We start from the raw sequence: 22956 nt of genomic DNA, 5'->3' as shown, positions 1-22956 counted from the left end.
AGTAAGATTTTAATGAGACAGATTCTTTAATTATGAAAATTCTTTAATTATGAACATTCAAGAAAGAGTATTGTAAAATAATATATGTGGATGTCCATGGCCTCAATACTTTATAAACTCTCTTATCTTCCTAATCCATCATCTCTAGATAACCTCCACAGTTATGTAAATTTATGAGGAATTTTAAGATAATTATATACCTGTAAATACATAATTGTATATTCATTTCATATGTTTATATAATTTCACAACAATTTTAAATTTATGTAAAATTAGAAAATGAAAAGAGAAAACAATCCAAAAGAGCATAAACCCTCAGTGTACCACGCGACGCGTGTGGGTCGCTTCATCGTTTTCCGTCGCAGCTACTTCGCTCTTCCGATTTCTAGGGTTTTTCCTCCATTGCCAAGTTACTGCTCCAACGCTTTTGATTCCTTATCTTCGTCTTTCGCGCTTTCACTGTCGTTGGAATCTGGTTCGTGATATGGAGCTTGAATAAACGATGCGGATTTCTTTTTGTATTTTGTTTAGTGGTTATAGGACCGTGCGGAAGGTTTGTGTTCGTGCAAGCCACAAATTAGACGAAATGGTTAATTTTATCGACTCCTCGTAATTGCGGTTCTCGTGGCACTGCTTGCATTTGAAGTTCATTTACTTTTGAAGCTCTTATATCATCTCTTGTTCTAATGTAAAATTACGGAGATATGGTTATGTGAAATAGAAGGACCACATCGAGTATTAGATCACTTTTTCCCAGCAATTTAGCTTTAAGAAATAAACAACTGGAGAGAGTAGAAACGTGAGAGTGATTAGTGGTTGTATGCGTAGTCAAGATTTTTACTTCATTGACGTATTTGTGGGGCGTAATAGTATAACTCAGATGAATAATGCATTTACTCGAGGAAGATAGCCTCAGGGTAGCAATTTAGTGGATGTTTTTCCTTGATTATTAACCTAATGTAAACCACACATGCTGTTGGCGAAGAATGTAACAAATATTTACAGAATTTCAGTGAGCAAAGAATTTCTTATTGAATAGTTTACTAGCCCGAGAACAGTGACTGAAGCATGGAATGGAAGAATATAGTAGGGACCTATGTCAATATGCATATTGATATACATTCCAAGTGAGCTTCAAAGCACAGAATAAGAGGGTGTTGTTCTAGTATGGGAGAAGGTGGTTTACCTCTTAATTATGCTTCTTATCTTTTCTGATATTATTCAATGCATGATTGTATATGATTATTTATCCATGTTTGTGCACATGAAAATACCACATTGTTTGTTAACTTTATTTTGGGCATCCTCAATCTGTACTTGAAGGCTTTAACACAACACCTTTTTTATCAATTTTTTCGTGTGAAATTCTGTTTGTCAATCTTCAAAAATTTAGCAAAGTATTCTAAACAACTCCTTGAATCATATTTAATGAGGGTAGAATACTTGAATCTAATGAACTCGCTGCTGTACATCGAAATAAATGCACCTGTTTGTTACCATTTCATTTGAAACATTAATGATTCATGTTAGCTTGCACCATAGAAAAAACTCTTTTATAGTACAATAGACAGATATCAGTAGATTTGAACTGTGAAATTCAATTGCACTTCATCATACGTTCTTGTCCTGTAGCTGAAGGGTGTTAAACAGTAGGTTTATGTTTTCTTTAGCATCAGGTTCCTTGCGAGCCACATTCATTCATCCTTTTGTTTTCTGGAGCAGCAGATTCCCTGTGAACCACATTCTTGTGAACTGAATGATATTTATCATTCTTTACTAGGGTATTTTAGCAATGTCTTTACCTATGATTTGTCTGTAGATGCTGCTTAGTTCTAAATTTGACATTGAGGACATTTTATAAAAGTGCAGGATTATGTGATAATTCCAGGCCTCACATCCATTTGGTTTGTTAGATTTGTTTAATAAATGCAGTGCAGTTCTGATAGTGAGATGGATAGACTGCCAGATTCATATACAACTGTACCCATTTCTTCTACTCTTGATGACCTTGATGTAGTACCGCATCCTCATCGCCTTGAAAGAGAATTTGCAAAAGAAAATATACGAAGAGAACCAGGTGCAAATGAGCATGAAACTCATGGGCTATGTGAAGGAAAAATAACCTACGAATTAGCGCTGGAGAGAGAGTTAGAATATCGGAAAAGACTGAAAGATGCTGGCTTGCAAACTTTTGCTACTAATAGAGTACCCCCTACACCTCCTCAAGTAAGAGCTGTTACCAATTTTACAAGCATGAAGGTTCATTACTTATGTCTATTTCTCTTTTCTTGGTTGATTTTTTTTTTCTAATTTAAATTCCTTCATCGAATGGAAGTATGTTACTATAAAGCATAGATGCACTACTTATCTACTGATTCTCTAAAATTCATTTATATGCGGACCTGTAATAGATTTGCCTTATTTTATTGGTCAGTTGCACTATATTTGTAAACGTATCAACAATATGGCATGCTTCTGCCTCAAAGTCAAAGTCGTAGGGAGTCAATACTATGTCATAACTAAAGTACAATGGCTTATCCCACTGAGTTTTGTGGGTCAAAAGCTTATATCCTGATTTTCCTTTTACTTATTTATTTATTTTCATTTTAAGTACTAATTAATTTGAATATCATGAGGTGTATGATTCACTTCTTCATGCTCTTGCTATTAAGATACTAAGAAGTAATGTCTTGATGTTATTAGAAGGGACATGCTGCTCTCAAAATAAAACAAGGCCAAAAAGGACTGCTAAGTTCAGTTACTCCGACATGAAAATTATCAGCAACATCTAGTTGGAAATAAAATATGCAACACTTTTCTTACCTATATCATGTCTTATGAGCTCCTTGGAACCAAATGCCATCTTGAGCTAAGTGCCATCTTCTACATCTCAGATTCCGTGTACAACTTTCAAATAGAAGAATCAACACTAGTTAACTTATCATAATTTATACCTACATATTTTATCAATGTCATGTAAGAAACCTCTAACTTAGAATTACACATTTTGAAATCTTTTATTCGTGATCTGCTAAATCATCCGAAGCATCTGGAGATTAGAAATATGAAAGAAGATCGGATACTCTCATTTCTGTCTCTTGAATTATTTGCAGTGGAAAAAATGTGAAATGTCTTATATATTATGTTTCCTTTTGGAGTTATTAGATTAATCTCAAAACAAGTCAGCTAGAGAAAGCTTGGTCAATGAATATCTGAATTTGTATATACACAAATCTGAATGCATATGTTAGTTGGCAAACATTATCTGAAATTTTCAAAAATTCAATTGTATCTTGGAATTTTAATTTTATTTCGTGTATCTCATCTTTCAGATTCACCTTATAATTTGCCATCTGCCCAAAATGAGTGATTGATTCGTTCCTCTTTCTAATCCTCTCTCTTTTTCCTCATTATAGAAGTTGCCTCTGGAGCATAATCTTAAGCGGAAAGTAATGTCTGGAGTCCACACAGAATCAGTGCCAACTGGTAGTCATTCTCCCCGACTACCACTCCAAGATTGGCAAGTTGAATCGCGGAAATTGCATTCACAACAACCTCTTACCAAGCGACTAAATTGTTATAGAACCTTAACACAACATTCTCCTCAGCGGTTGAATTGCAGCCAACATCCAGACCAGATGTTCAAGCATAGGCCACATCTCCAACATCAGCATGGGTGTCAACCACCTCTACACAGAAATCTGGCTCGACAGATCAATTGGCCTCGACAAAGCAATCAACCAGCTGTAAACAACCAGGGGAAGTTCTATAGGTGCAATCTTTGCCAGATGAATTTTGATACTTCTTCCAAACTTCACCTGCACTATCAGACTAAAGAGCACAATGCGAGGCACAAGTTTACAAATATCAATGTTCCAAATGGAAGCACGGTGGTGTGGTGTGAAGAGTGCCGCGTACCATGTATGAATGAAACATTATTAGCTCAGCATCGTGCTGGAAAGAAGCATGCTGCTTGTCTTCGTTTGCTAGCACAAAGTGCTACTTCCACAGCTGCCGGCGCTGGTCAACCTCCCAGAATTTGAAGATATGGAACCAAAATGCAAGTATGGTGGCATAAAAAAACTTTTTGGTTCTTCAGCTTGATATCCTTTTCCCTTCTTATCTAGCAATATGCATAGCTATTTGGTTTTCATAATGAAGATTTAATGCTATTAGCTTTTGGTTTAACCACTAACTTGGTCCCTAAGTTCATGTCCTATTAAAGAGTCAGTCGATGCTTGAGTACTTGAGTTCATTCTGTTCATGTTTTAGAGACCTGAGACATGTCAAACATGATACACTTACATTGCATCCCATATATAGCTGCTCCTTATATTATTGTCAATAATTTCAGCTTCATTTAAAATAATTATAATTTTTTATATTTTTTTATTATGTTTTATTTGCACGTAAGTTGCATTGTTTAGTTAATTTTTTATATTAAAAAATACATTATGTCTAGAATTTTAATGCAATTAAAATACTCTTACTCTTGCAAATTTAAATGTAAAGTATTTTTAAAAATAGAAACTCCTATTAATTTTCTGTGTCCAAACGATTTTAGGATTGCGGGAAAAAAAACACTTTATAGTCGTTTATTTGACTTTAGAATATGACCCGCTGTGACACGTGAATTTACACCCTCGATCAAATCCTGACGTCTTTTTGGGGCCCTTCAGTTTCGTCCAATATCATTGGTGGGTCTTCGTTCGGTGTAACTGAAGACCCTCGTTCTGTTTTCCAGTCCCCTCCCTCGATTCAATACCCCAAATCAATAGAGTTCGAGCAAATCCGATACCTTAAATTTCTCGCAACCAAATGGGCTCGCTCGTTCATGGCGCAAACCTCCTCTCCTCCCTCTCTCCACTCCCGATCTCCTCCGTTATCTCTGCAATGCGCTTTGTTCTCGGGTCCTCCCGAGAAACACGAACCATCTTTGCAAGGATCCCTGCCCTAACTTGCTTGCAAGGGCCTTCCGACGGTCGCAACCCCCTTCGTCTTCTGATGTTCAGATTCGCTTAAAGGTGCCTTTTTTTTAGCATTCAATTTCGTCGTTAGTTGATTTTCTTGTCTTCATTTCTGGATCAAAGACCAGTCCTTTCTTGATTTCAAGGTGGAGATCTTTTAAAATGTGATGTTGTCAAGGAAATTTAGGCAAAATTTCTTCATTGGAACATGGAACACTCTATTTTCTTCTTCTAAGGTGTGGTCTTGTTGAACTTGTATGTCTTCGCACTGTTAATGATGTGATGATGTTTTGACGTGATTTGAGATTTCTTCAATTTCCATTGACAAGTACATTGGAAAGCAATATTTTCTTCTTTTTTTTTCATTTGATCTTCTAGGTATTTTGTTTTTTTCCCCCCATTTGTAACATTTCATATGTTCTGTTTCTGATCAGTATCAGCTATCAATATAATTGAAGGAACAATCCTCATTGCTTCCAAGTCTTATACAGAAAACCTTGGTTCAATCATTAGCTTAAAAAGAACCCTGTTTCATCTATTAGGTCAATCAACAAAGGTAAATGCACACTCGCTAGTCTACAATCATTCACAATCAACTCTTTGGAATCCCTCGTGTCATAGTATTTGAAGAATGTTCATTAGAAAACCAAGGGCACATGTTATTACTCATCTTGATCAGGACTCCTTGATTCTCCTTCCAAGTTAGGTGTTTGACTTGCTTTTCTTCCTGATACATTTTCCTTTCTGATGCAATATTCATTTCTAACTATCTGCTAAAGGCTCCATACACTGGTTCTGCAACTACAGGGATGAACACTCAAAATATGTCAGCTAATAGAATGGCTGTGAAATGCAAGGAAGGAACACGAAGGGAATCAACTAGCACAACAAAAGCTGGAGCTTCACTATTTTCTTCTGACAGTCATAAAAAGTATCTTCCTAATTATTTAAGAGCGCATAAAAGCTCTTGTCATGATCATTGCAAGTACGGAATCAAATACCTTCCCGAACTTGGTTGTAAAGGTTCCTCTCTCAACAGTTTTGGTAAAGAAGTGAAGCATAAAGATACACTTGGAGCCAATAATTTGGATTTACATGAGGCAAGAAAGAGAGTTGGTATTAAGAAGACTGCGATAACTGTGGATAAGCCAAATGTTGTTAAGCAAAAAGCTTTGCCACAAATCAAGGAGACTAGATTGGTGAGAGAACCTATTATTTCAAAAAAGATAAATGCAACTGGGAGGCAGGCAATTGCTTGTATGGCTTCCAAAACTGAAGGCAATCGTGATAGAGAAATGACTAAAGATGTTGGAAATATGATGCATGAGAGTAAAATTAAGGGTGGATCTCATGCAAAAGAGCCTGCTTCCGCTTTGAAGAAAGCCCCAACAGAAGGACTCAACGTACTTAAGAACACACCTACAAAGAACAGCGTTATACCTTATGAAAGCCACAGATTTAAGCAAAGCTCTTTGGTATCATCCAAGATTGATTCTGTTGCTGAGCCTGTGAAGCCTGCAAAAGGTCGAACAATTATGAAAACCAAGGGAAGATCATTATTACCTATGGAGAGTTCAAATAGATTAAAAAATGAAGGATACAACACAATAACTACTAGAGGCATAACAAGAAAGGTAGAAGAAAGAACTGGAAAGCCACAAGTGCCTTCTCATTCTTCCAAACACCATGGCATTAATGGATCAACTTCTAAGCCAATAGTAATGGTGAATCCTGATGTCGAAGATGTTGAGGGAAAAATAGCTTGTGCTATTGAGCTACAAGCCAATAGTAACTCAGATGGCCTTCAACAGAGATTGCTGTCTTCTATGAATCATGAATTAGTTTCTGTAACACAGACATCATTGAACTTAGAGAATGACATTCTAGATTCTCCACAAGATGATTCTCCAAAATCAGAATGTATTGATTTGCCTTTCCTTGAGCCAAGTTTTCCAGATGCAGAGTACTTTTATTTGAATCGCATCCAACAAGAATCTAACAATGTCACATCATCAGAGTATTCTGCGGTATATGACGAAGAAAATGAGGAAGAAAATTCTGCAATTACTGAATTAAGCGAGTCGGAGATTGAAACTGAGAAAACAAAAACTGTCAGTGTTACAACTAAGGAATCAGATTTTAGAATTAGTGAATTAAGTGAAGAGGAGTATGAAACTGAGACCATAAGCAGCAGTGGTACCAAAACATCAATGTCCAAAGGGAGGATAGAAGGAGCTATTGTTCATCCTGAAGAGAACCTTTCTGCACCTTACATGTTGAGGTTCAGGAGAAGTATTACACACAACTCTGAGATTGGTGATTGTGATCAAGTTGGAAGGGAAGGCCTTCTGGAACTGCCAAATCTTGAAGCAGTTCCGACCGATCTTGATCCTGACATGTCACAAGTTGCATTGAGGCATCAAGTTGTCCATGAGAGGAAAGGCATACAAGGTCTTGTCAATATTGTGCTTGAGGAAACTGCAATTAAACTTGCTGAAAACAGAAAGAATAAGGTACAAGCATTAGTGGAGGCATTTGAAACAGCAATCTCCCTCCAAGGTAAAAAACTAGCATCTACGACTTAAACCACTAGATTGTTTGCTTTATCATTAATTCCATATGGTAGCTCCCACACTACCAAACATATAGCGTAAAATTGAGTAAGTTTAGTGACTTACTTTAGCCAGAGGTAATTTTAGGTTGGAAAAGGGGATGGTGAGTTGCTAGAGGCCATTGCTGGTTTTTACTAATATATGCCACAGAATGTAAATTTGCTTGATTAATCAATAATATTTCTTCTACATTGCTTTTCCTGGTCTATGTTTTAATAAAGCATTGCATCAATTTTACAGTTGATGATGTTTATAATATGTGTATTAATCCACCTGTTAGGCAATAATTAGAAAGTAAATTTTGTATTACTTGGTGAAACTATTGTAAAAGTTTATTGGATCATACAGACACGGAAGAATTCTTATATGTGCAAGTGAGTCAAATTAGATTTTCAGATTATATAAAAAAACATAAAATAATTATCACTTCAAATAAAATACAGAAAAAATCAATTTAGATCATTATTCAAAATATTGGAGATCCATTAAACCCGCTTAATTTATTTCCTTTTTAAAAATATCATTAATATAATTATTTCACTTAAACAAAAATAGTGGCATGTTAAATGCGTAACATTCCCAAAAAATAAAATGGTAAGTGTTTAAAATTTGTTGTAGTTATTTTGACAATTTAAAATTTCTGGAGACCATTTGTAAAAAAAAGCTGAATGATAATATCCTTCATTCAAAATTCTACTCCAGTCTGGGCCCACCGAAAACTAGCCGTTACTAATCCGCCTCCCGCAACCCCACTCGGCTGTAAAAGTAGTCGCCCTATCAAGTCACGACCGCATCCCCTTCTTCTCATCTTCCTCCTCTCGCTCCCGAACTGCCTCACATGGCGACTCCTTCAAAGAAGCTGCAGCGCTCTCGATCTCACGCCTCGGAGATCCCGATGGCTTCTGAGAATTTTGATCCCAATATCCCCTCGTCATCTCCTCTTTCGTCTCAGAAATTGGCGAGATCTCCGGCGATTGGATCGGTCAAGTCGAAGAGTCCAGCGCCTAAGGCGCCTTGTCGGATCCTCGCTCCGCCGCCACCGAAGGAGCGAGCAAGGAAGTTTATCGTCGCCAAGAAGAGCTCCAGGAGGGCGGGGAATGGGATTGACTTCGAGAAGTGCCGAAAAGAGGCTTATGAGACCCTTCGAGCGTCGCAAGAGGAGTTTTTCAGGAGAAATCGTCCTTCTGGAGTGGCAGGTGTCTCGAATCTTGGAGTAGGTGAAGCTGGGGTGTCCATTGATAGAACTGAGCAGGAAGGAGTGGATGGGACGGGTGAGAACTTGGATTTGGGGACTGAAGATCTTAACTGTAGTTCAGAGGTGAGGAAGACGAAAATTTTGGTCAAGGAGGATGCACCTGAGCCAGAGTCTGGTCGCGTTAAGCATCTGGTAAAGGCATTTGAAAACCTTCTTTCCGTTTCAAAGGATGAGGATGCTGGAAAGTCAGAGGATGGAGATCTGAATGTGATGAATTGGACATTGCCAGGCTTAGAGCAATTATCCAAGACTGATACAGTAGAATCTTCCTCGGGATATGTTTTCTCTTCATCAGAGTTTGCTTCTTCTAGAAAACTTGCGGGAGAATCACAGTTGAATTCTTCATTAGACGGTAACGGTGAAAGGTTAGAAATTTCACATTGCAGAAACTTGGTGTATTTTCTATACATATTACTTCTATTTTTTGTTAGATAGCATTGGTGACAGGTTAGAACTTAAACTGCAGAAACTTTATGTTTTTAATATATTCAGCTTTTACATGATTTCCGTCAATACTAAACGAATTCAACATTATTGACCCAATTGATTGCAGGCTGAGTTTGGGGAGAAGGGCATCCGGTGAAGGAAGAAACAAACGTAGTGTAAGAAAATCTTTGATTCTACACCTAACAATTTCAAAATGACTTCTTTGGGTCTTGCTTTAGAGTCTCATATCTACATCTTGAGGCATACTGGTTATGATACGAAACTGATATACGCTTGTCAGAGCTCTGATTGTCTTAGGAGGAGCTGGGATAAGATGCTTAGAGTGACAAGCCAACACCCATTCAAACTCAGGACGGAGGTATGTTGCTAGATCAAAATTTTCTTTGTGCAGAATAAAAATCTCTCTGCTTGAAGTAAAGAATATTGATTTTTTATATGATACAATAACTAAAGGTGAAGGGGAGCCTTGGCGCAACGGTAAAGTTGTTGCCATGTGACCAAAAGGTCACGGGTTCGAATCCTGGAAACAACCTCTTGCAAAAAGCAGGGTAAGGCTGCGTACAATGGATCCTTCCCCGGGACCCCGCATGGCGAGAGCTTCGTGCACCAGGCTGCTTATAGACAATATAACTAAAGGTAGTATGGAAATGCACAAGAAGTATGAATAAATTCTATATTTAAACAAATTGAGTAAATTAAAGTTGGAAATATGTGGGATAGAGAAATATCAAAGAAAATTCTAGATAATTTTTCAAGTGATATAATGAATTCCATGCAGTTGCGGCTAACAGGTTTTGTTTGTTTCCTACTTGTTTACTAAATGGAGCACCATTCAGTTAAATCTTGCAAGAAGTGCTTGCTAGTCAGTATCTGAAATGTGTTTTTGAGTTGATTTATGTGCTGCTTTCTTTCATGATTCTTTAATACTTTGGAATGTCAGATAAACTTAGATTTTTGTTTCTTCAATTGATTGTTTATCTCATTTTGATTAAGCTTAATAACAAAATTATATGTCCTGTTTTTAGCAAAGAGGAAGGATTAAACAAGAACAATTTATCAAGAAAGTGAAAGAAATATTGGTTGAGGAGGAGAAGCAACGCATACCTATTGCCCAAGGACTTCCATGGACCACAGATGAACCAGAGGTGACAATCTTCAAACTTAATGTTGACCTTCATGTCAAGATTGAATATGCCTTTCTCTTGTGAGTTTTTTTACCAAAAACTTATTTTCTTGCTCTGGAAGATTCTGGTTATAGTCGATCAGGTTAACTTTTCAGGAATTCATGAGAATATTTGATATGACATTTCATCTGATAAATCTTCTAGAGAGTTAGTTTATGATATGTAGTTGGAATTTGATCCAGATTATCATACTACTAATTGTAATTTGCTTAATCTGATCTGAGATAAGCAGAATGTAATGTGTATGAAACAAATATATTCGTTAGATGAGCTCAACCTTAAACTAATTCCCTTATTTTGTGCTCTAATCGTGATTGCCAAGTATGAAAATGTTTGTGAAAACAATGATCGGCAGGTGTATTGGGAGGGTGATGTCCTGCACAAAATGTTAAATATTACTTTCGAAATAGGAGACTGTGTGAGAAAATTTCACATGTATAAACACCGTAAAGTTCATACTAGACCCAAGCCTTGCTTTGCCTATAGATTGAAGAATTTCTTTTTCTGACATACCATACTAATTATGAGAAAGGGGAAAACAAAGCTAGATTGCATTAATTATAGAAGATTATGCACATGAAACTTCACCTCAACTTGTTATTGCTATATTAGCCATCAAGTTCTTCCTTTTTCTGACCTGCAATATTTCTGATATGTTATTTAGATCTTGTTGAAGCCTCCTGTCAAAGAAAGCACTGAGCCACTAGACATTGTTTTGCACAGTGATGTGCGTGCAGTTGAAAGGACTGGGTTTGATCAATTTGTAAGCTTTCTAGATTTGCTCTCATCAGCAAAAACTAACTAGAGAATCTTTTTAGCTTGCTTCTTGTAATATCATGTAGTGCTGAAGCCAATATACATTACAAAGCTTTTGGTTATTCTATTATTTGTTAGGTAGCTGAGCGGATGAGCTTCGCTGAGCAACTAAGAACAGAAAGGGAGTTGCAGCAGAAGGTATTCCTTTTTCTATATTTTTCAACATAACAATTCATGGTTTCTCAAGTTCGATGAAGCCAAAATAATTGTATGCTTGAAGACTTTCAATTATTTGTTATAGTTTGAGGAGGAAGAAGAAATACAGAGGCTTAGAAGAGAACTTGTGCCTAAAGCTCAGCCAATGCCATACTTCGATCGACCCTTTGTTCCTAAAAGGTAAGTTTGCCGCTGAACCTATGTATTCCTTTTGCTAATAATGTTTGCTGTATGTTAGCCAAATTTCCCAAATATCAATCCAACTTGCCTGTAATTCTTTGGTCAGATCTAATGGCCTGTTCTTTGGTCAGATCCAATGGCCTGTTAATTGCCACCATCATAAGACAAATTTCCCAAGTAGAAAGTGTAGAAAATATATTCTAAATGCATGATAGACGAATTAATTAAATGCGGTAAAAACTTACAGCGATCTCCCGCAGATCTGCAATCGGCAATGACGAAACTTGCTATCGGAAGAGCGATCACAGGATCGGAAAGCCCTCCGCAATTCCACAAACCAAATCCCACCGCCTTGGATGTTCTCCTCTTACTCTCGTTGCACACTCGCAATTTCACACCCCCTGAGCCTTGGACGGACCCCCTTTATATAGGGAAATACACTAGGGGCATAATGGACTTTTCCATTATGTGTAGTGGGGAACATGGGCCACGTTCCCCACTATCCCCATTTCCAACATCTCCCACTCGTCCAAGGTAAGTCACTAAGACTAGTTCATTCAGGTAAGTCACAAAGACTTAATAAGTCACATAGACTATTAGAGAGTTTGGTCATATAGACCATATGAGAACATCCAATCCATACTTAGAGAAAATGGTTCGTGCGACAGCAAGCACACTGAGCGATAGTTGCTAAGAAGATTGTTACACCTTGACTTAGCCGCTCTTTGAGTAATCAATGCTAATAAAGTTGTTACACTTTACTTAGCTACTCAAATAAATTAGAGACACACTCTTTATGGCACTTAGCCACTTTCCTGGTGGCACATAGCCTTTATCCGTAATCCATCCAATCTTCAAGTGACACACAACCATTATCTTGAAGATATCCATGTCTTGCTATTTACCCAGATTAAATAATTTTCGTTTACATCGATATGAACATCTCTAATCCCTTATAATGACCATTATGTCACGAGCATGTTCCATATCCAATATTCACATTCATTTCCGTACATAACAGAAATGGGTCGACCAGTGAATAACAACAAAAGATGTAAATATATTTAATCTTCCTTTTTAGCTAGAATCAATTCATTTTAATCAGTCGCTTTCCTAGTTATGCTCCATAGACCGAATGATCCAGATCCATAGGATACAGTCACTGATTAAAACTTCAAGTAGACAACTAAATAGTCAAAAAATTGAGATTAACATATAATCTCAAAGGTCTCACATAGTAGAGAAACAGGGATTCATTCTCCTACTACCTTTATTGTCGCAATAGCACATGTGGTATGAATCACATGCTACGATGTTATTCTCTTTGCTAAGAAGAGTGCATGTTGTCTTCAAATTTAACATCGTACAGATTTCGATCTAGACATACCTAACGTCTAATCCTGAATTCAACATATGAATTCTAATCTGGCTTTCAACAGGTTTAGTAAATGGTGGGTTCATTTACTTCGATCATTATTTACACATAAATGATCTCATCTTGACACAATTATCAAGGCGACCTCAACTTATGAATCTGTCTCTAATTTCATAATTTAAGCTACGTAAGCTGTTTCATAAGTAACGGTCTTACCCCTATTTGTACTTAACAAACAGAGATGATTGTCCATGTGAGTGGACCAATCTCCACCTGCCAACATGCTCACCGAGATCTTACATGAATGTAACAAATACAATATATACACTGAATAAATTATGGCAAATGACACAATCATAACACAAAGTCTGATTGTTATTTCAATATTGTTACATTCTACGAAGTCCCAAAGACTTTACATGTTCTTTAAATGACTCTTTAGTCATTGGCTTAGTAAAAGGATCTGCTAGGGATGGCAATGGGGCGGGGCGGGGCCGGGTTTGCCATTCTCATCCCCGCCCCGTTCTTATTTTTTCGGGTTCGGGGATTCCCCATCCCCGCCCCATGTCATTAGTCGAAACTTGTGTGTTAGAGGTCCAAAGTAATTTTGTCCTAGTTAACAATATATACTCCATCTGACCTTCACTGTGGCCTCCTTCAAGAGGGATATTGTATAACTATAGTTCTTTTTCATGAACACACAAGTTTGAAGAAAGTATGTTGACAAGAATTGACAAAATTACATCATTGAATCTCCCATCATCACAAGTATTCGGGACGGGTTCGGGGATGGGGATAGTATTCCCATACCCACCCCAAACCCGCCCCATCCCCGAAAAATCGGGGATCCCCATCCCCATTTCGGGTTTTCCCCGCGGGGCCCCAAACCCGTGGGGAAAATTGCCATCCCTATATGCTTGCCTTTGCTATGATATTTGGGATCCTTGGAAAAAGCTATTGCACCTTGACTGTCACAGTAGACAGTTACTGGACTCCCACTATCCTCAGCAATTTTCAGATGCTTCAGAAACCTTCTCAACCAGACTGCTTCTTGCACAGCTGCTGAACATGCCACATATTCAGCTTCCATAGTTGACAAAGCTACACAAGCTTGTTTCTTGCTGTTCCAGGAGATGGCGCCACCATTCAGCAAGAATGCATAACCTGATGTGAATTTTCTATCATCCAGGTCTCCAGCCCAATCTGCATCTGAATAACCTTTCAGACTCATATCTGATCCTTGAAAACAGAGACAATAATCTGTTGTCACCTTCAGATATCTGAATATCCTTTTTACTGCCTTCCAGTGTCTCGGTCCTGGGTTTGACTGGAAGCGACTGACCAAGCCCACAACATAGCTGATATCGGGACGTGTACACAACATAGTGTACATCAAACTACCAATAGCACTGGCATATGGTTTTTTATTCATCTCATCTATTTCCTCTGGAGTTTTAGGACACATACTCTTGCTCAACACAGTACCTTTCACAATAGGTGTATGTTCTATGTTGCAATTAGACATGCTGAAATGATGTAACATCTTATTTATATAAGACTCTTGTGACAGACCCAAAAGTCTTTTAGGACGATCTCTTATGATCTTCACCCCTAAGATGTATTCAGCTTCTCCCATATCTGTTGTATCAAATTGTGATGATAGCCACTTCTTGACTTCATTCACATATCCTATGTCATTTCCAGCTATCAGCATATCATCAACATATAATGATAAAATGACATAATTTCCTTTTTCCTGTTTCAGGAAAACACAATGATCCTCATTGATCATCTCGAAACCATAAGATAAAACAACTTCGTTAAATCTTATGTTCCATTGTCTTGACGCTTGTTTTAGCCTATATATAGACTTTCTAAGTCTACATACTTTTTGCTCAAAGCCTTCAGCAATGAAACCTTCTGGTTGAACCATATAGATTTCTTCGTCAAGATCACCGTTAAGGAAAGCGGTTTTTACATCCATTTGATGTAATTCTAAGTCATAATGTGCCACAAAGACCAAAATAACTCTTATTGATACAAATTTCACTACGGGAGAAAATGTCTCTTCAAAGTCAATACCCTCCATTTGAGTATATCCTTTTGCAACTAAACGAGCTTTGTATCTGTTAATCGATCCATCTGCTTTCCTCTTTATTTTGAGAATCCATTTATTCCCAATAGCCCTTCGGCCCGGAGGAAGATCGACTAAGTCCCAAACATGATTTTGAATCATGGACTCCATCTCTTCAACCATTGCAGCTTTCCATTTTTCTCTAACTCTACATCCCAATGCTTCCTCAATGGATTGAGGCTCGTCGTCGTCAATTGGAAGTGTAACCAATGCCTCATTCTCAATATCAAACCTCTTCTTAGGTTTGATCTTACGAACACTTCTCCGTAAGTTGGGTTGTTGAGAAGTCAACTCGTATATCACTCCCACTCGGTTGACTAGACTCGGTATCCCTTTCGACACCTCTCTTGTTGATAATATCTCATCCTCCTCCAAATAGAGGAACATTTTATCAACATCACCTCGATTGGGAACTCTTTTCGAAAGTCGCATCTCTCGAGTCTATTTCGAGATGGTTCCATCTAGTTGCTCACTTATGAAAACATAACCTTTGAGGTCTCATGATATCTTATAAAGATACATTTCTACCTCTAGCCCTAGTTTTCCATACTTGTGAGAACTATCATAAACATAAGCAATGACCCCTGTGGTCTCAGTTACTCAAATATGGTTTTCATCCAACGTTCATACGGGTAGATGGAACCGACTTCAAGGCACTTTGTTAAGTATATAGTGCAGTTAATAGTCGCATCTCCCAATAGAGATCGGCAAATTAGCTAGCCATCATGACTCCAACCATTTCAAGAAGAGTCCTATTTCTTCTTTCAGCTACCCCATTTTGCTGTGGAGTTCCAGGGATTGTCAACTGTCTAATAATCCCATTGTCTTGAACATATCAGACAAATACTCCCCACCACGGTCAGTGCGTAAAGCTTTAACTTTACGTTCCGTTTGATTTTCAACTTCGTTCATATAACGAATGAAGCAATCTAATGCTTCGGATTTGTGAGAAATCAAATACACATGACCGAACCTAGAGAAATCATCAATAAATGTAATGAAATAGGAAGCTCCATGTCTAGCCTTCACATTCATTGGACCACAAATGTCCGAATGAATTAACTGCAATGTTGATTCAGATCTAATAGCCTTACCAAATGGTTTCCTAGTTGCTTTTCCAGCAAGACAATGCTCACATATAGACAATTGAATCTTAGCTCGAGTGCCCAATAAACCCTCTCTAGCTAAATTCATTCGCTCTTTGTGGTCCTAATCTAGCATGTCAAACCTCATCGCTTATATCCGCATCACTAGTTAAAGCAATGTTTGAAAACAACCATCAATAGCATAATTGACATACGGTTCTACATCAAGAACCATAAAACTATTTGTTAAAAAACCATATCCGATCGACACCGAGTCAATCTTAAGTTCAACACATTGATGTGAAAATTAATACAATACCCTAAATCAAGAAGACACGTAATGTAAACAAGATTCCGTCGAATTTCGGGAGCATACAGGACATCATGTAGAAATAAAACTCTACCACCACGTAGGTTGAGTTTGCAAGTGCCGACTCCTTTGACTTCAACTCTTGCATTATTTCCTACATAGATCCACTTGTTGCCAGCTAGCACCCGATGGTACTCTCCAAATGTAACTCGTTCCCGAGCTACATGGTTGGTTGTTCCAGAATCTATAATCCACAAAGGAAAAGAATAAGCTAACAACATTGAGTTAGCAACAAAATACTCATGAAAAGAAGACACATTTGAATTTGTCTTTTTCGACTCAGTGCACTCCCGAGCGAAATGACCCTTTTTGTTGCAGTTAAAGTAAGTCAACTTATTTTTAGGTTTCTTTCCAGTTTTTTTTCTTATCTTCTTAATTGGACTCTGTCCCTCAGTAGTAGCTTATTTCTTCTTTCACTTTCCTTTCTTGAATATCATTTCTTTTTCATGGATATAGATAATCCAACAGAACTGACAACCACATAGGCTAGTCCAGAAATCCTTACGATGCACCGAACCGATCAGATCTCTTTTCGTGTCATCCTTTTCACTAGCTACGACTTCCGCTCTATTTCTTGTATTCTTAAGTGATGATACTAGGTGGCCGGTAAGAGAGGAGCGGGTGGATTGCCCTGTTAGAGAATTTAAGTCTTTCTTTTGCTTTCATATTTTAGCAAAGACATCACACGTTTGTAGCTGTCAAATTTAATTGTCAGCTGTCGAAGCTTGCTCAGACTTACTCCACTATATTTTTCTTTAAGGGCTACCCAGACTTCATGAGCCGTAAGATATGACTCATACTCAAAAGCTAGGTCGTCTACCATTGAACTAATCAATATACCCTTTGCAGTGGAGTCCTTTTTCTTCCATGCCTTATAGGCATCAAGATCTCGTCTGTGTTGTGCAGTGGGACCATCTACAGGTACTTCCATAACCTGATTTACAGCCTCTAGAACTTCTTGTTCCTCAAGTACATATTGTATCTTGAGGTGCCAGATCTTATAGTTATCCCCATTAAGTTTTTTACCTTTGTTGAGTTCAGCTATTATGTTTTTGGTTGCCATAATCTATCATAAATAAACAAATTATTTAATATTCAGTGTATATCATATGTATGCAATTTATGATTGACTTAATATTACTTTGAGTTGATTTACAAAATCAAGTGACAACTATGTTTTCACTCATCATCCGTATGACCAATCAAATTAATATTAATCAATTCTATTACATACATCCCAACAAATGAACTAATCATTTATAATATCATGAATTCATTAATTAAATGAACTAATCATTTAATATATCATGTTTTTTTTAATTAAATGAACTAATCATTTAATACATCATGAACTAATCATGCATCATGTCAAGCAAACAGCATAAATAAATGAACATATCATTAATATAAAATTATGCTGCAAATTGTTAACATATAACCAACTGACATGAATGAAATGGACTAACTATTGTTCATACAAAACGACAATAAAAATAACAGAACTCTAATAAACTAGATAGGCAACTACCACTCCCACTAGGACAGACACTAGTGCAGTGGCTAAAATAATCCCTCTCAGCCTGGACTCATTTGGGGTAATCCCAGGCAGGACAGCTTCAAGGTTCTCTTTTGGATCCTCTTCTGGTTCCTCCTCGATCATTTCCGGGTCCTCTTCGAACTCTTCCGGATCCTCTTCAGTCATATGATGAAGCAGCTCCTCACATAATACAGAATATGTGACGCGTCCTTGATGACGCCCCTAAATATAATCTGCTATCATCCTAGGATTTTCTGGCAATGATTGCATCAAAGCCCAAATCCTATAACTGTCCAGGACTGGAAACTCTTCTCGCTCAAGTTTCCAAAACAGATCATCAAGCCGTCCAATGTGTCCGTTGACTCCATAAGCAGAGTTATACTCTATCTCCTGAATCTCCTCCCTGAGCTGATTTCGTCGCACTTCGCGACGAGTCAATGTGGTAATCGTCCGTGCCATCTGAAAAATTGAAAATAAATAAGTCAGTACAAAACCGACTAACCAGTACAAAATCGGCTTATTTCAATTTATACAGGCATAATACCAACATAAATAATCAAGAAAAACAAATCTTCTCAATTTTCAGGAGTTCAAGTTGACAATTAGAACTAATCTAATTGGTCAAATTCATTGGATCGGTTGATTAGGGATCCAGATCCTAAGCTCAGTCTATTGTCCTTAATTAGAACTAATCTAATTGGACATGGATTTTTGTACCTATGTTCTGTTACTTTTTCTCTAAGTCCATTTCTATCGATTTCAGACTTATTGATCAAACTCAGGTCCGTTTGATCAAACCAATGTCCATTGGTTTAAGTCCGACCAATTAGAACAAATCTAATTATTTTGATCAAATCTGACCTATTAGAACAAATCTGGTCATTTGATCATATTTGGTCCAAGCTCTAATTAATCAACCCAAATTGATTTCGGGTTTGGATCAAATTGGTTCGGTTAAACCAACTAATGATTTAAACTTGAACCAGATCTAAATGGACCAAAATTACTCTAGACCATTTATCATAAATAGTAAATTAATTGAACTCAATTTCAATTAATTAACTCATGCAAACAAATTTAATTGCACGTTTTTTTTTAACATTCTGTTTAAAAAAAAATGCATGAGAAAAAAAACAAAAAAAAGAGAATCAATTGCACGCGTTAATTAATTCTGTGAACATATCACAGTACTGTCTTGTTTTTTTTCTTCGCTTTTGTTTTGAGAAAAATTCAAAACAGAAACACTTCATGTTTATCTTTGTCCGTTTTCATCGCCACCACGACATGCATGCACGCCACGCACACTGTGCACGTCGTGTATGCTGTGCACGCCACTTTTCCCGCTACGAACACGGTTGCAACAATAGGTGGCCATGGCGATCACTTCGCCGGCCAACTGGAAGTTATCACCAGCCTCTGCCGGTGGTAGCTGGTTCTTTCCCGCATCAAAAACCAGTCAATTTTAGGCTCGATGAGATTGCCGACAGTGGTTCTGCCTATCCTAGCCACCAACACATAGCCGGCCAGCCAGGACGCCAACAACGGCCACGGACTGCCACCGCCGGTAAATCCAGCGGTAGCGATTTTACAAATTGGACACAACGTGTATGCTACGACACATTAGTCGTGCAAAACGGCGACGGGATTTGGCAAAACAAGGAAACATTCGTACGGCAATTTCATAATTCGTCTATAAACATTTAGAAATAACTACGTGCTCTGATACCAATGTAGAAAATATATTCTAAATGCATGATAGACGAATTAATTAAATGTGGTAAAAACTTACAGCGATCTCCCGCAGATCTGCAATCGGCAATGACGAAACTTGCTATCGGAAGAGCGATCACAGGATCGGAAAGCCCTCCGCAATTCCACAAACCAAATCCCACCGCCTTGGATGTTCTCCTCTTACTCTCGTTGCACACTCGCAATTTCACACCCCCTGAGCCTTGGACGGACCCCCTTTATATAGGGAAATACACTAGGAGCATAATGGACTTTTCCATTATGTGTAGTGGGGAACATGGGCCACGTTCCTCACTATCCCCATTTCCAACAGAAAGTATTTCCTAATTTTGCTGTTTGGCAGCCAAGCATCATAAGACAAGTGTCTTCTTAAATTCATGATCATACCATTTTACTGAATGCAGTAGTATGTATTCTCCAGTCCGGTTATGTGACTAAATTTGTTTAATCCAGTAGAAGGTATTTCATCTTAAGTCTTTCACTTCACCGAATTAGTAATTAATCTGGTAGTAGCATGAATCTAGCAGTATTGGTTACGTGACAAGTTTGTCGAATCCAGTAGTAGTAGGTATTTCATACATTTTTGCTGTCTGTTGGCCAAGCTTTATGAAGGCAAATATATAAGTCCTTCAACTTTACGGAATTAGTAGCACTTGATCATTTCCTTCAGAAACAGCGATGGAAGTGATGAATATGACCAAGAGATGCATTATTTGGTGTCTGAAATCTGTTGGTATCATAGACCACACTTGTGAGGCTGATGAGTGTACGTACAGAGCAGTCCAACGAATTATAGGATTCAACGTGAACTGTGTTTTCCTTGAGTTTTTAATTTTACTTTTTCATTTTTTAGCCTCATAGATGCTTGTAACAGTTAAGATAGTATAGACAGATCCCAAGGCGACTGTGAATTCTACAACTAGAAGTTAAATCAAGTAGCATTAAAGGATTGATGAGTAGAGGATGCAAAAAATAACTCTACTTAAAAAAAGATCTCGATATTACTAGAAATTTTTGCAGCTAACCTCAAATAATTTGGACTTATGATTCGCTGTAATGGAAATTCGTTGATTCAGTTTGGTTTACTTGCAAATAGTTTGGTTGTGTTTCAATTTGAGAATATATATCAAACTTTTTTAGGTTGGGTTTCCAAGATTTCAAAGCTAATCCAACCAAAAATTGTAGGTTTAATTTTCTTATTTAATCTTGTGGTTAAAATATTACTAGAGTTAAATTTTACTCAAATTTAGTAACAGTTAATCATTGTAGTTAAATCTAGAGATTCAATCCGTTCATTTCTAACTGAACATAAGATTTTTCATTTTTGTTTGTTTTATCTCTCAATAAACATCACTCGGTTCCTTTATTTTTAAAGAATTAGTTAAAAATTATAATTTCATTTGAATAAAAAAGACAGACACCCTAACTGTTGTTTGTTGATGTTTCATTATATTTTGCTATTGTCATGATCTTTCACTCTTTTTTTCACATCATAAAAGGTCGGAAAAGCCTCGTACAATCCCAAAGGAACCAAGATTTCACATGCGCCCAAGAAAACCTGCATGGTAATTATTTTTTGCTTTCTCGCCAACATCATTTCATTTATGTTGTACGACTTTGACTCGATGCATGAAAAAATGAACTAGATTGCAGAATTATTTACACTCGTATACTATCCAACTCGATGATTTTTTCCCTTGTTTCTCAGCTCCAGAGTTCCATGCTCGATCGACTCAGTCGAGGCAGTTTAAGAAGTTTATCCTGTTTCATCGACTCGTTCTTCTCTAGCATATTGAGGCTGCAAGACACTGTATATTACAGGAAGCCCGGATACTTTTTTTCCTTTCTCTTCTCACCCAAAAAAATCTTCTAGTTGAAGGATCTGATGCCTTAGCGTTGAATGTAAACGTATATCTGGAGAAGGAAACTTAGTAGTTGAGTTTTGTGGAGTACCAAAGGAAATTACTATCTACTATTTGTGGAGAAAACGTAATGTTTACTTGTACCGCATATTAAACGTTGATTTTTTTAGGTGGAAATGCTAAACCTTTTTGTTGGAGCAATATCATTATCAATTTATCAAAGAAGTGTCCAATTCAACTTGTATTGTGCATCTTTCAGTCACCTTTACGCTCTATTTATCTACCACGGCAAAAACTCCCCATCTCTACAGTTGGCAACTCAAATTTGTCTTTCCTTTTCGCCTGCGCAAACAAGGAAATCTTTCGAATCGCCCAACACTAATTTAATCGAAAGAAAAGGCGGAATAAACGAGGTGAGTGGAATCCAATTATCACAGAAGGAGATAAGGCATGCAACGCTGCTTTCCTTGTTATGATAACGATTCCCAGTCACTGACGGAAGACGCAGCAGGAGAAGCAGATGGTAGAAACTGGCGGTGATGTGACGCCACTTCAGCTTCTGCATGCTTGCTGTCAACGAACCCACTGAACCAGTAATCTCACAACACGAAAACAGAGAAAGCAATTGCCACACAAACGAGTTAATTATTACTCCACGATCTCATTTAATGCATGTCTTGTTAAAATCCTGTTACTCTATTTAAAATACATACGAAAAATACGTGTAAGTTGTGCTGAAGAGCACCAATTAACATTCGCAGAGGTAGGCTCGAGGGAGAGATGTCTAGATAGTAATTGGGCACCAACTGCATGCATGAATAGATTTAGGACCACTATTAATTTCTCAACGCCCTACTTCTGTGCTACTTAACGCAGCTTTTATGTCTGCCACAAGGCCATTGGTTCCCCAAAAGGTTTGCCTCTTTTAAGGTCTGTAACTGTGTCAGCAAAAAAGATGAACTGTGAGCATGTCAAAAGAGACCAGTTAAGTGCTGTGTATTTTTAAATTTTTTTTTTTTAAGAACCGCATGAGTAAATTTTTATAATATTCTCATATTTCCAAAATAGATCTAAAATTGATAAATGTAAAAAATTTCAAATTACTTAATCAAAATCAATATAATTTTAAAAATGTTAAAAATATATTTATACCGACTCCCAATAGCAAATTTTCATATCAAAAGGTCTGAAACTGTGTCCTCAAGAAAGATTCAAGGATAATTTTAC

At 37.3% G+C, this 22956-nt stretch overlaps 3 protein-coding genes across 8 annotated transcripts; all 3 read left to right on the top strand.

The window, feature by feature from the left end:
* The first annotated feature begins 245 nt into the window (after positions 1–245).
* On the top strand, positions 246–4322 carry LOC122002152. 6 transcript variants are annotated; one of them, XM_042557239.1, is made up of 3 exons: positions 246–409; positions 2018–2226; positions 3417–4322. In XM_042557239.1, the coding sequence occupies exons 1-3, from the start codon at positions 280–282 to the stop codon at positions 4041–4043; spliced, it is 966 nt and encodes a 321-aa protein (XP_042413173.1). In that variant the 5' UTR covers positions 246–279; the 3' UTR covers positions 4044–4322. The 6 variants fall into 6 exon arrangements, with proteins under 6 accessions (XP_042413173.1, XP_042413172.1, XP_042413174.1 ...); XM_042557238.1 differs by having other exon boundaries at positions 246–475; XM_042557240.1 differs by having other exon boundaries at positions 282–409; positions 1914–2226.
* Positions 3936–7759, top strand: LOC122002151. The gene is made up of 2 exons (XM_042557237.1): positions 3936–4064; positions 5775–7759. Exon 2 carries the CDS (start codon positions 5777–5779, stop codon positions 7550–7552), a length of 1776 nt encoding a protein of 591 aa, XP_042413171.1. The 5' UTR covers positions 3936–4064; positions 5775–5776; the 3' UTR covers positions 7553–7759.
* Positions 7760–8356: 597 nt separating this feature from the next.
* On the top strand, positions 8357–21942 carry LOC122002150. Its single transcript, XM_042557236.1, has 9 exons — positions 8357–9199; positions 9388–9436; positions 9562–9639; positions 10307–10426; positions 11130–11228; positions 11360–11419; positions 11523–11617; positions 21367–21432; positions 21576–21942. Exons 1-9 carry the CDS (start codon positions 8418–8420, stop codon positions 21616–21618), a joined length of 1392 nt encoding a protein of 463 aa, XP_042413170.1. The 5' UTR covers positions 8357–8417; the 3' UTR covers positions 21619–21942.
* Positions 21943–22956: the final 1014 nt, after the last annotated feature.

This window comes from Zingiber officinale, chromosome 7A (assembly GCF_018446385.1).
Source record: "Zingiber officinale cultivar Zhangliang chromosome 7A, Zo_v1.1, whole genome shotgun sequence".
NCBI classification, from domain to species: Eukaryota; Viridiplantae; Streptophyta; class Magnoliopsida; order Zingiberales; family Zingiberaceae; genus Zingiber; species Zingiber officinale.
This window is presented reverse-complemented; position numbering and strand designations above follow the sequence as displayed.